Genomic DNA, 13706 nt, shown 5'->3' on the forward strand with positions numbered 1-13706 from the left:
ATAAGAGTTGTACCAAAACAAATCGGCAGTATTGTATTCGGTGAGTTTCTCAATGCAGCATGGTCAATATCCTTGACCTGAGATGTAATTTTAGAAAAACGTATCATAAGCGTCTTAAAGTCATAATTTAGTTGTGCTCAATGGTTAACATTACTCTAATAATGTATGGAACTTCATCATCACAAGACCATTGCCAGTTCGGACTGTCTGGCAAGTAACATAGATCTTAACAGATTTCAATTACAGAACTAGTAGAAAGAATCCTGCGTTAAAGTAGCGACTTTACGTTGACCTTTCTTGAATCAAGTTCACTGGATTCAAGCACTTGTGGGTAGAAACAATAGGAAATACGCTTTTCCAAAGCTTGATATACTGTGAGGTATCTGACTAAACTTGTATATATGTCAGTTAGCAGATTCATCCAGAGACTATCTGAGGTAAGCGCACTCCGATGATCACGTCTGAGAAGGATATGTGACACGTCGTAAGTGGTGTCTGTATATCCGTTTTTGGACTCGCTAAGTGACTATCGGGTGGTCTTCAAACGCCTGTCTCTACTTGAAGCCAGTAAGAAGCGCAAAAGGAAAGGTGTCAACTTTCTAAGAACACCTTCCCGTTTGGAGAGATGTGTAGCAATCAAGATTGCTAAGGTAGGTAAGTGAACAGAACACATTTCGCACACCTCGCTTAATTTAACCCCTTTCGGGGTTTCTGGAAACGATAGATATTATAGGTAGCTATCATGTCATGATGGGATCTTCTCATGGGAGCTGTAGAGACAGTGAATTACTTTCCGTTGCTTAAGGGTCACAGACTTCTCTGTTCTTTTGATCCTAAGCATCAGAATGAAGATTGTACTGTGTTGTGATTATGCCGGTAGATGAGAAACTTGTTCAGCAAGGTATGGAAATGACTAACTTTATCAGAGGAAAGTCAGAAAAGAAAGATTATTCGGATTAGCAAATTTTTGGATCATTCCAAGCTTGGACGAATCAACTAGGTCCATGACAGGAATTGCGAAAAAACGAGTATCTAGCTGTCTCGCTTGGATGAGTATTCTATTTACTCTGGCCACAGCCGGACTATCACCAGTAGGACTTTCACCGCTTGGAATAGCCTTGAGATCCAACAACGTTAATTAACACCCAAAACACTCTGGGTCCTTAAGCGAAACGTAGCAAGGTTGCAAAACTGAGAAGTATCAAGGCGCTCCCCCTTTTCAAGTTCGCTTAATTTTGCACTGCTGTTCCCGCAAGATATTGCAGCTCTCATTCTATTACCATCGTAGTTATAGCCAAGAAGAGATTGAAGTATTACAGACCATTTTATTAAACTACTTTTGCGACGACGAATCAAGTAAACTTGCCATTTTGTTGGTGAGATGTTACTGCTCAGATGCGAGAAATTCCGTCAATTACTTGATAAGGAGGAGTTCGTGATATGACAAGTCTTGCTCCAAGAACAACATAAGGAAGTGAGAGAATAACCAAAAACGTGAACCTGACTCTATTAAGCATTCTGTGATAAAAAGGTAAGAATTCTGCCGTAGTATCTTCGGAGGATTTCATGAATAACAGCAATTATAAAGCCAGCCTCTATTCGGCCATGGGAGTTGACATTCGTTTACTTCATCATTATATTTGAGAACATAGTAGCAATAATGGAAACAATGGAATTGTTTAATCCACTTTGAAATCTCAGCACATCATTTGTGTAATAGGCCCGTCCTATGAATCCGAAAACCTTGGATCTTGTACAATCTTGACGATAGCGCTCGTATACGGACATTTCTTCTGCGCCCACAGTGGGTATCGTAGAAAGCAAATAGGCTAGTCCGTCTTCTTCTACCGACATACCAGAGAACCCTATTCAAATTCGAGGACAGGTGACGCAATAACATTCTCGGGAAAGAGGAATAACGGCACTTACAATGATACGTCGTCGTCTCCTCGAGAATTTTACCAGTACTATCAAGTAGCATAAACCCTGAACAATCTGCCACGTCCCAAAAGTATAATACAAGTACGTATAACAGATACCTGATATGGGACAAAGCCCGGAGTAGAGCTTGCCAGGATGTTCTTGACTCCACTATTTCGTACGTTCCCCGGAATCGCTGAGGTTGTTTTCGAAGAGATCTCCAAACGTGACTTGGCCGCATATCCAAGATCGAGTGGGGGGCATTTTGACAAGTACTAGCTCAAGCCATTTCCATGCCTACTTGTATATAACCGCACGGTGAGTTAACTGCTTTACCAATGGTCTTCCAATCATAGCTTCCCTTGTCTCTAGATGCAATTATAGCATATTGGCAAAGCTGTTCAAATGCCCGACTGGGTTATCATCAACATTGTCGTTCAATCTTTGATCCCGTGAAACAGTCGGTGAAGAAGACAAACCCATGGTAGCTGCGTCGTACATCGGTAGGATTCGCTGACGGCGTTTTGCCTCTCATGCTTAGAAACGAAACAATAACACTTCAGTGTGACCAATGCGGGCATTGCTTCGGATGATTTCCTAGATGAAGCGCACCTACCGCAGTCAAGGATCACGGTGATGTGCATCCTCGAAGCGTGATGGTTGCACAACTTGTGCGCACGGCTCAAAGTCCTTCTTGATAATCTTTAAAGTTTCCTCGGTTGCATGAATTCGAAGATTGGGGGTCGTCTTTGCAAGCCATTTTTACCCCTCCAAACCCCTCACCGCTCCCGATTTTCGAAAAATGAAGATATCGTGGTGTCGCCATTTCATGGATTGCAACTCTGGACGGCAGCACCACAGGAGGCTCCATCTTCCTCCGAAATTCTGTGTTTGTCGCCGCTATCGTTCTCTTGTCAAGAATACTAAAACCTACGTGCCGGAAATGCCGAACGCTGCCGCTATTGCCAGTGTAATCTCAGATACAAACAGAATCACCTGTTTACAATCAAGGAGTTTTGCCTCAGATTGACCGGGCAAACCCCACACAGAACAGATGTTTTCAAATGATTCCCACCTTAAGCGTGTCTTATGATCCAATCCAAGCCCTTTGCACATGCAGGAGAACCCGCAGGTAGTGCGGAGGGCCACATAGCACAAACCTATGCAATGCAATTGTCGAATGAGAACGGAGCGACACTGCAAGTTGGCGTCACTGTCGCTATTCAGGAAAAAATTGCCCCCATGATGGGGTACACCGTAGGTAGTTGCCTTTCGACTCTGCGTCCTTAGACGCGCTTGGTGCATTATTGATGTTCAGCCAGTCGTGCTCGTAAGCCAACGCCCTCTCAGGCCAAGAAAGTGGAACATTTAATCAGCTTCGCTCGCTGAGTCAAGGCAATTCTCAAATGTGTGGTGCACAGCTAGGAGTACTCGGATTGGTGGGGTTCCATTTGATGGGAGCACGAGATTGAGCCTTGTCTTGTACGGGTAGCTGATAATGTGACAGACTGGAGTAAGCATATTTGCAATTGTGTGTGTGTGAGACTGTAGATGGGGAGATTCTTGTCTAGGACGGATCGATGCATGTGAGTTTCCGATTGTGGCGAAAGAGTGGTGGTGGTGGTGTTGATACATTGTTCCTTTCGAAGCGGTGAAGTGGGTTGTGGTAGGATTCGTCTTCCATTGCAGATTGACTTATGCTGTTGGTTCCTTTGGCGTATTCAGCCTGGCTGTTCTCTTAGTATATACTGTAAGTGAGATATTGAGAAGAACGGATGCCTGCAGTCTCGCATATGCAGTCTCGTGGGTTTCGATACTAATAAAATAAAGTCCCCTAATGTTACGGTACAGTAAGTCTAATGCTGCAGACAAAGTCTTCGCGCATGGATAGAGAATTTTTAAGCATCTCTACGGCAATTTGTTAGCATTTGATGAGTTGAGTCAACGTGTGCATTGGCTCATCCAGTTACAAGTGACGATTTCCCTGAGCTTTGCGCCGCCAATAACCGTGAGGTTAAACCGTTAAACCTACTTGTTGGAATAGAGCAAGCATGAGTGAGTGATTGGAAAATAAGATTTATTTGGCCATGATCATTGGCCGTGTGCCAGAGGACAAAAGATGGTGTTCATGATTGGATTCCAAGGTTAGCTCCAACGCGTGTCGCCCTGGCTCCGAGTCACGAGAGATTGAGATGTTGTCGTTTCGAATTCCTGGTTCAAGGTCATCCGCGGCTCCTCTGCCGAATAAAAGCATGTCTATGTGTTCGTGTAACCAACGTGAGTTTGATGTTAAAATCCTGTACCAATTGTAGGTCAATGATGGCAATTGTTTGAAGGCGCAGAAAGCTCCATCAGATTTGGAGGAATTAGTCTTGCCGTTTCGAGGAGTGGACTGAGATTGAGGTTATTATTATTATTTCACGATCCTGCAGGAAAGTCAGAGCACCAATGATGGTCCTTCCCTCCAGTGAAAGCAGCGATGGACCCTTGAGAATGAGGGCAACTGGATGAGAGGGACAGAGTGGGATGCAACCCTGCCGGCGACTAGGGCCGGGTATCGTCCTACTCTGGGAGAGCTTTCTGAATACACATGGACCCATGCGAGAATGTGAGAAGGCATGATGCACGCAGAGAGAATCTCCTTGGTGTTGTTGAATCGGAGACGATGGAGGGGCATTGATAGGACATGGCTTTGGAGGGGAAGAAATGAGTCGAGACAAAACATCAGCCATTGGTCGCGAATGTTGAGATAAACCGATGAAGGGCACAATGCAGACGATGAAAGAAGATCGCAGTCGATCTATACTTTGTTGTATCAGAGTAGAAGCGATCATTGACATGGACGGTTGAATTGGTATTCCTGTTGGCACCTAGGTACTCCTTAAGGTTGTGGTGGAGGGTGGGGTGTGATAGTCAAACATCGCATCTGTACGGCCGGTACTTGATCGTTATCTTCTCTGCTGTTGATCTCTTGGCTGCTGACTTCATACAATAAGCGTAAGTACTAGGTCCTGCTCAATGGAATGTGTCTAAAGGCTATCATCACTCTATCTGCTTGCATTTGTCTCACTCTTCCATCCCGGTGGTGTACCGTCCTGTAGCCGAGAGGACAGTCAAGTATCTCCGTACTCGTACCGTCCGATTTAGCACCCCGCCATCGTGAATCGTGACCCGACTGCGTCTGCTCCGTTGACTTCGCCAAAGTCTGATGACTTTTTTTTACCTACACCAGCTACACCCAACTCCAACACTCCTCGACGACTTTACCCACGACTGTCATTTCGCACATCAATCGCGTCACCGAAATATCATCCTGCTACCGTCGCGCTGCAAGATCATTCTCGATACAGTAACCTTACAGATTATTCTCAGCCGACTTTCCCCCTCGAGCCGCCAGTCTCGCACAGACTTGGGCCCGAAATTGCTTCCCCAGCGCTACCCAAATCAAACAACAACATTCGCCCAGCGACTCCAGCCATACACAAAACATATCGCCCGTGTCCGCGCCTGAGACGCCATTCAGCCCTCGATCGTTGCTTTACTTGCATCTGCTGCTCTATATAATTTATTTCCACTGTTTACCTACCTTTCTCTTTTGCGCCCGCTCCCGGCGTCCTCCTCCTCCACTGCCAACGTAGAACTAGTCTGCTTCCCTCAATCAACCCACAGCCTTCTTATACTTCATACTGTCGTCACGATCCCGGAGCGCACCCATCGTGCCAAAGTCTTGCTCCAGTCAAGGCCCGAATAGTTGAGACCATCTGCTTCCTGACCACGGTCGTTGACAGGGCCGTCGCACCCTTCACGCATTACATCCTTGCAGAGTGGGGAGGATCCTGGCCGTGGCCGTCCTGCAGACCAAGAGATTTGGACGAACGAGAAGACCGACACCGCTGTTGCAGACAGCCCGCATGCAAATACATACAGAACATATTTCCTTCCAACTCCACTATTGGCCCGCACACAGATCGCGACATAGCGGCGGCAGAATTCTTTCAGACGAGTCCCCGTCGCTCTCTCATAACTGCATCGTCGGTCCCTCGTCGTCGAGAGACCTTTCTGTTCTTCCAGTGCTTCGAGTGTGTGGAGGTTGTTCCGGTGCCCAGCGCCATCTTCCTTTGCGTCAGCCTTCCGGATAGTGGTGGTAGAGTGTCGCTAATAGAAGAGGGAGAGACGAAGAGACGAAGAAGACGAAGAAGTGGTATGTACAGCCTTGACCTTTGTCTTTTCACCCTGCATTCGACGTGCGTTGCAAATCGCACCAGCCTTCGATATGCATCTAGCCGTGGTGTCGAGGGTCCAGCCACCGAAAAGGACTTGAATGGAAGGGGAGACTGTTGCGGAAATCACCTCCTACGACTGAGAGGCAGCAAAATCCTATCACTTCTTTTCTGTAATGTTAAACACGGTGAGGTTAAACGCTAATGTGGTGTTACAGATAGACCGCTCAACTTGCTCGCCCGTCGGGTCGTACAACCGCCACGAGGACCCGCGACGTACAAGGCAACCTGTTGCCATTTTTACCACGAACCTGCTGTCAGTGGGGAGCGCTACCTTTCTTCTTCAAGATCACGATAGCCCTATGTATCCTCAATGATGGACACCGAGGACGGGCAGTTCTTCATAAAGGTATGTCGAGCTCTGAAAGGCCTTATCTGCCTGGCATCACGCATAACTGACCACTTTTGTTCTGTAGAACCTCGCCCACTTTGTACGGACACACGAAAAGGCACTGGCAAACGCTCTTCAGTTACGCCGACAACAGACACCAAAAAATGCTTTGGCTCAGGGCGTGTCTGGAGCAGTGGGAAGTCCTGTCGTTCCACCGTCGCCTACTGTGACGAATCCTCCAAATTCAGCTTCATCTGCCACTACCTCGAGTACCCTCGCAGCCGCCCTTTCCCTCCCATACCTGACGTTCGCCTCACATAATATCAAGCCTGCAAAATTGGCTCTCACACCCCATCACCTGTTTTACCTGTTGTCTCGGTTCGAGGACCTTGGCATAACTGTAGGTCCTATGAACGTCCGGCTGGAGAATTTACATGCGGACACCACCTCAGCAAATTATGTGTCTTTCTTAGGTCAATCTCAACGGCCGAAAGGTCGTAGCTCTGATAATGCATCCATCCACTCGGTTTCTAGCGTTAGAAGTGTAATGTCGGGCATGACAAGTTTATGGTCAAACTTTGGCCTTGGATCCGGCGGCGCCGCAGCACGAACTGAAAAACAGAAAGCGGCCATTGAAGCAGATCTCAAATACCTTTACTCGGCCTTCACCAAAATTCCCTGTCTTCGACTTGCACCCGATCGCCGAGCACGACTCATCGAGGGTTTTGAAGAGTTCCCATTCGACTCAGCAGTCCCACTATATGCATTCAAGAACATCAGTGCTCTCGAGATTAGCGACATTGATTTCCGGCAATTCTTTGGATGGGACCGACTTGCAGAACAACTGAGATCATTGACGGTCAAGCGTGCATCTATTGATGATCCAGCAGATTTACTCATAAATATTGTGCTTGACGACATGGATAAGCGACGGCGCCGTTCTTCGAAAGCCCAAATGTCTCCTACCTCTACCTGGGCTGCACCGGCCAGCCCCAAAAGAAGTCCTACAATTCCGCATGCCGAATTAGTGAAGTCCAATTCTGCACCCGGATCTCCTGACCAGCGAGCACACATCGAAGAGGAGATGAATTCGAGGAATGCATCACTCGTACGGTCTGGCTCCGATGGCGCGAAATCGCCCAAGAAGTCACGCCCTAGAAGCAACTCTCCTATGAGGCCAAATAGCTCACGAACCGGTTCAGCACATGGGCATCTGAGGGGGTCGTACAAAGTGAAGAGGTCAGGATCTGGAAGCTCGCATTCGAGCATGTCAGACGGATGGCACAATTCCCGTGGCAGCTCTTCAAATCTCCTCTCTATGGGTGTACTACCATCATCAAAGTGGAGGTTTCTCAAACATCTTAGTCTCGCGGATAATGGTCTCACAACAATATCTGCGGCTAGTTTGGCACCACTCGCAAATACACTACATTCTCTCGACTTGTCTTCGAATCTTTTCGTACAGATTCCGGACTGTCTTGCTTCTTTGACTGCTCTGCGCGCTCTGAACTTGTCAAATTGCATGATTGAATCTCTACATTCTCTTACTCGAAACCCTCTTCCTGCCATATCTGCTCTGAATCTCCGTTCGAATCGATTGATTTCTATTGCCGGGGTTGAACGGCTTTACCCACTTGAAAGACTTGATCTAAGAGACAACAAGATGACAGATCCAACAGAGTTAGCAAGACTGACAGGCATTCCAGAGCTCAGAGAAATCTGGGTGACAGGCAATCCATTTGTCAAGACACATGGTAGTTACCGTGTTACCATTTTTAATCTTTTCAGAAAAACCCCCGGATATACGGAGGATATTCTTATCGATACTTATGCTCCTGGCTATAGCGAGAGGCGTCATTTGGTGGAACGTGCGGCCGAACGAGTAAACGTTCCTGTCGTAAGGTCAGTCCCAGATTATGGTTTGAACTCGGTCGAGGTTAGCAAACCAATTATCGACTATCCGGCAACCCAAGAGCCAACAGTCCTCCGAAAGGATAGGCCTCGACCAGCAGCCACACATAGCGAGGTGAACACTGCATCTAGTGGTGGGCGAAGAAGGACGCCGAAGCGGAGGATCGTGGATCTGTCAACCTCAGATACCTCGCCAACTAAACAGCCACAAACGGTTCGGTTCTCGATGGAAGATACATCACCCCCGCCTGCTCCGGTTGATAGTGGCTACGAAGCTAGTCCTGAACCCTCTCCTCGAACCGTCTCATCGTACATAGCCCCGGAACCTCGTCAGAGACAGACACAAGCCGACGTGCCGAGGATAGATACTTCAGGCGTACCTCAGTTAGCCCCTGTCCAGACGAAGGCCTACGAGGCTCCTGTTGTGAAAGGTCAGAACCCCAAAGATTCACAAGACTGGAAAGTTGGTGGTGAGATGTATAGAAAGAAGTTGGAAGCGCTTCGAAATGAAGTTCCCAACGGATGGCTCAGTGTGCTGAGTGAGGAAGGTTGGGAAACCCAGAAGAATTCGCAGTCTCAAGGATTCACCGTTGCAGACTTTGCTCCGCCGAATACAATTCGACCTAGTCCAGCCACAACTCGGGCCAACAGTCAGCAAACGATACATAGTGGTCGAACACTTGGATGAAATATTTGGCATTCGTCAGACGTAATATTTAAAAAACAATCATTACCGCAAATGGATGGATATGCGCCAACCCCGCGGCGGAAAGAGGCAAGGGACAGGGTCATGACGTGAGCAATTCGAGGAGCGATTTGGAAACCGTCGTTTTTGATACCCTTGGTTTCATCGAGCCTAAAGTAGGCTCTTGTCTTGTCAGTTCTATTATCTTCGAAAACGCATATTATTTTGCATTTCTCGGCATAAACACTTCCATCATTCCGCATTGTGGTCGGAAAATTTCAACTTCGTCACTTAAATGCATAGCATAGCGTACAGGTAACGGCCGGGTCATTATGTCGAAATTTCGAAACATTTCCAAACTTCTTCGGAGTCATGACATTTTATTTTCCTCTTATGGATGAGGAGATTGCTTCATCTGCGATTTCTCTGTTAGATGATTGAGGGTATTAGATCTTTATTTTTGTGAGGTGTGATGAAATCAGAATGGAGGCTGGGGTTCAGCATGTTGAACAAAGAATTTCTCCTCTTTGTAAAATATGGGACTCTACTCTACTCTACCAGTGGTATTATTTTTTCAAGCTTTTAAAGGTTGGCTAGGGTTAGGAGATTCATGGCGTTGGTGTTTTTGTCATAGGGGCGGTACGAGGACGATGAGATCTCATAGTCTTTGGCATTATTTGTTTGTTTGTAAATTGCATCAGAGGAGCATTCTTTCTTTTTGGTATTATGGTCCTTGGCTTGCACGGACGAGCTGGAGGGTATGGATGGGATTGGGGTTGGCTGGCTGGCATAATGATATACACACTTTGAACGCTTTGAAATAACTCATCCTTTCGCTGTGAGACTTTCCAATGGTTAGATTGCCTTACTCTTTACTCACGTATGAGATTCAATTCTGCTTCGTAGTCAATCTAGCATGATGGTAACCGTATATTTTTCGATGTTTCACTTCACTCCGTCTATGCGTAGCATGATGTAAAAGATAAAAGGTATCCGCCCATCAGCGTTGCGTCACACACAATTTTTCAGAGTGAGTTGATCATGAAAACACAAAAGCTTTCCATTGAAGAATCAGTGGCTTGAAAGTCTTCGCTTCCATATCCTATGAGGGCTTCAATAGAGTCGGTGGCTGAGTTATGGCACAATATCATTTGACGATGAGATGAGTTACGTTTAGTCAATGAGGTAAGAGGAGTTTAGATGTGTCTTTAAAGAACAAACACTCTTTCGCTGATAACTCAACTTGCGTATTAAGCCATTTGAGTTTTGTCAGCATGACCAATGTTAAGTGCGACGCTCTCTGGACAAGGTGACCGTGAGATGTTGTTTGCGGGAACGGCTGTTCTCTAGGTTTCTCTTCCACTTCATACAGCTGAAATCTTGGTCAATGACTAGACACTAGAGGCCAATTCCTTCACACCTCACAATGAAACCTAAACATGGTTTCCAATCCAATCGAACGATTCTTACGATAACATGTTTGCCCTAGTAATACGCCAGCACAACAAAAGCATCAATTCAATATAATATAACAAGCCTTCTGGTCCGACTTTCTGTAAAATCGGGAGTGAAATTCCAGGACTGATCGTCAACGGGAATACTCTCATCCTTTTGATTGTATAAACAATCGACCTTCTCGAGCGACTGTGAGCTGTCAATCGTAAAATCCATTTGCTTCACGGATTCACACGTCAGCGAGATTTCTGGAAACCGTATGCTCTGAACCAATTATCTGACGATTCAGAGTTCGTGAATGACGAAGAGCTTAATTGATACACGAGTCATTTACAACTATTGTTTGATCTGCCTTGTATTTCCTTTATAATGGTATTTGCTGGCTGAGTATAATAAACTGTTTTGTTCAAGAAAACTCATCTATTCTTTCTATTACAAAGCATATGTTTTGAATCAATGAGAGCCACAAAAGCTCGAAGCTCCATGCCTGCTTCGTCAATTAATGGGGGGAGATTAAGACTTTGATTTCACATCAACTGCTGTTATAGATACGTTATCAAACTATAGACAAATCAGGCGGCATTATTAAATGGCATCAATCTCGCATGTGAATGTTAGAGAGACACCTTCATACCTGACAGCGGACTCTGGGCTGAACCAGAGAGTCTCTTACCAAAATTAAGGAACATGATATAGCTGGCTGAAGGGCAAACAGCATAAGTATCCAACAAGAAATTTGAGAGGGGTGATTGAGGTCACCAACGTCTAGCTCCAAGCGTGTGATTGAATTTGAGAAGTTGTGGTTTTCTTTTATGAAGGATTAAGCGGAGCAGCATGAGATCTAGGCTACTAAGTCATTTTGGTTGCCTTTTAGGCGCACAACCATGGAAACGAAGAAAGTGTGATGTGGACTTTTTAAATTGTTAACTAGTCTCCCCATACTGGACAGAAGCGATAAGTAACCAGAGACAAAGTTTGGACATATCTGAGAATTATAAGTGTATCTCTCGAGCCTCTGACTGAAAGAGCCGTGACAAAAGCCATTTAATAACGCAGTAGATCATAAAAGAGTCACTCTCGGCAAGAAGATCAGCTACTGCTACTTTAGCATTGAGAGTTCTCTTGTTAAGGACCGTATATTGCTAAAAGCAAAATCGCACTTAATGTTGATATTTCTGTTTGCCATGGAAGTGTGAGTCCCATTGAACATCTTGAAAGCATCACAATATATGCTGTAGATGATTCCCAGAAAAATACAGTGAAACTTATCGAGTACGTTCTGAGTGATCGAGATTAATTTTGAAAAAAGTATAGCAGCTCATAGCGGAAAGGACTGACAATTGTGTTACCCACTAGAACATTAAGGCACATCGACCAATTCAGGGAATGAAGGGATAAGAATATGAAAGTTGCATCTTTAGACAGCTACACCCGATAGGCAAGATAAAGCCCCATGGTTCAAGATTAATGGGACAGCGAAGCAAATACGACGTACGACCTCATGGGCTACAAGAAAGTCATGTTGTGCCTTGAAAATCCGAGATCTTGAGCCAGAGGCAAAGCGCCAGAGATCGCAGTAGTTTTCTCGCATTTTCCCAGTCGCTGAGAATCATAAATCAAGAACGATAGGTAGGAAATAATGGCTGCGTGGTTGATCAGCAAGCTGTTGAACCCAATGTAGAATCATAGTTCCAGTGCTAAAGCGAGCCATTTTTGATTGGCAACGTCAGACCACTCATTCAGAACACGCGAGCAAAACTTTGCCCCTCGATCCCCGCCAAAGTACGCAACACGCCGGTTGCGCAAAAGTCGCAGTCGCTCTCAGACGTCGTACGGCTGATGAGTATTTCGTATTGTTGCGGAGCAAGCTGTGGAGAGGAGACGCTTTTAGGCTAGAGACGACGAATTGCGGTATGACAGAAGAATTCCATGCATATTCCTAGTCCGTGTACTACCAGAAGCTGTAGGAGAATGTATTTTTGGTGAGAAGACGGCTTGAAAGCAGCGCTGCTAAACGCAAGGCTTGAGGAGAGTTTAAATAGGGGTAGAGCGTGCTGTGGTTCTGAGAGGCTTGTTAAGCGCCTAGACAAGTTGCTGCCTTCAGAGGATGGAAACATGTAGGGCTGACGAGAAGTAGATGAAGGTCAAAATGAGGTACGAAGTGTTGGTTAGGCTGTAGTTTGTGGTGAATGAATAACAGAGAGTTGATAACAGTATCCTTGAGACTGCGAATAAAAATAGCTGTGAGAAAGAAATAGCGGTCAGCTAGTTGACACGTATAGTATTAAATGATTAACAAGATAGAATGATGCAAAGGCATCTTAAATTCACTTTTCTACAAGTATGAGAAATTTATGTACTGTAATTCGAGTAGCGTATCTTCCGAACGTGGTGAATATCAACCTCCAACGGCTTTTCGGCCACCGTAATCAAAGCGCCTGTGGTTTTTGGTAAGCTGCCGCTTGGCCCCAGCAGAGGCAACAGGGCGTTGTTCGTTCCGAATGCTCCTGCTCTGCTCTGCTCCCCCTCCGCTCGCTGTCTTCCGCTCAACATCGACGACATCGACGACGACGACGACGACGAACGCACATAATTCAGGATCGAGCTATCCTTTGTGCTGCTACTCACACTTCCGGGATTCAATTTGCATTCCGTCAATCTCACCCCAATCATCGACGCATTCCAGCAAACGTTCTTCAGCCCAGTTTGGGACCTCTGGCCGCGAGAAATCTAAAACACCAGGGACCCCCTTCTTTTTGACTTTTCCAACGCAGTAGACAACGCTCGCGAAACAAATCACTTTGTCGACTAACTCTCTCTCATTTGAAAGCATTTTATCGATAGTGTTCACGTCGCAGCGCCCTTAAACCCTCCCATTTTCTCGAGACGAAGACCTCGTTTATCTGGTATTGACATCCGCGCTTGTTAAGACGCAAAATCGACGAAGCCTCGCATCGAGTGCCTCAACACAACACCATCACCTCCACCTCCACCCCCAACATCAAGACATACTTGCACCTCAGCGAGTCGTGACTGAACCCAGTTGCCCGTGCTTATCCGCTCTACCACGACGACAATCCCTCTGCACCACTCTTCCATCGCAGAGGTGATATCGCGTTCTGCC

The 13706-nt window shown here is 46.1% G+C and overlaps 1 protein-coding gene across 1 annotated transcript; it reads left to right on the plus strand.

Moving 5' to 3' along the window:
• Window positions 1-6516: 6516 nt before the first annotated feature.
• GLAREA_05421 (L) lies at window positions 6517-9130 on the plus strand (the record flags this gene model as incomplete). Its single annotated transcript, XM_008078710.1, has 2 exons — window positions 6517-6549; window positions 6617-9130. The coding sequence occupies 2 exons, from the start codon at window positions 6517-6519 to the stop codon at window positions 9128-9130; spliced, it is 2547 nt and encodes an 848-aa protein (XP_008076901.1).
• Window positions 9131-13706: the final 4576 nt, after the last annotated feature.

The sequence above is a fragment of the Glarea lozoyensis genome, assembly GCF_000409485.1.
Source record: "Glarea lozoyensis ATCC 20868 chromosome Unknown GLAREA10, whole genome shotgun sequence".
Taxonomy (NCBI): Eukaryota; Fungi; Ascomycota; class Leotiomycetes; order Helotiales; family Helotiaceae; genus Glarea; species Glarea lozoyensis.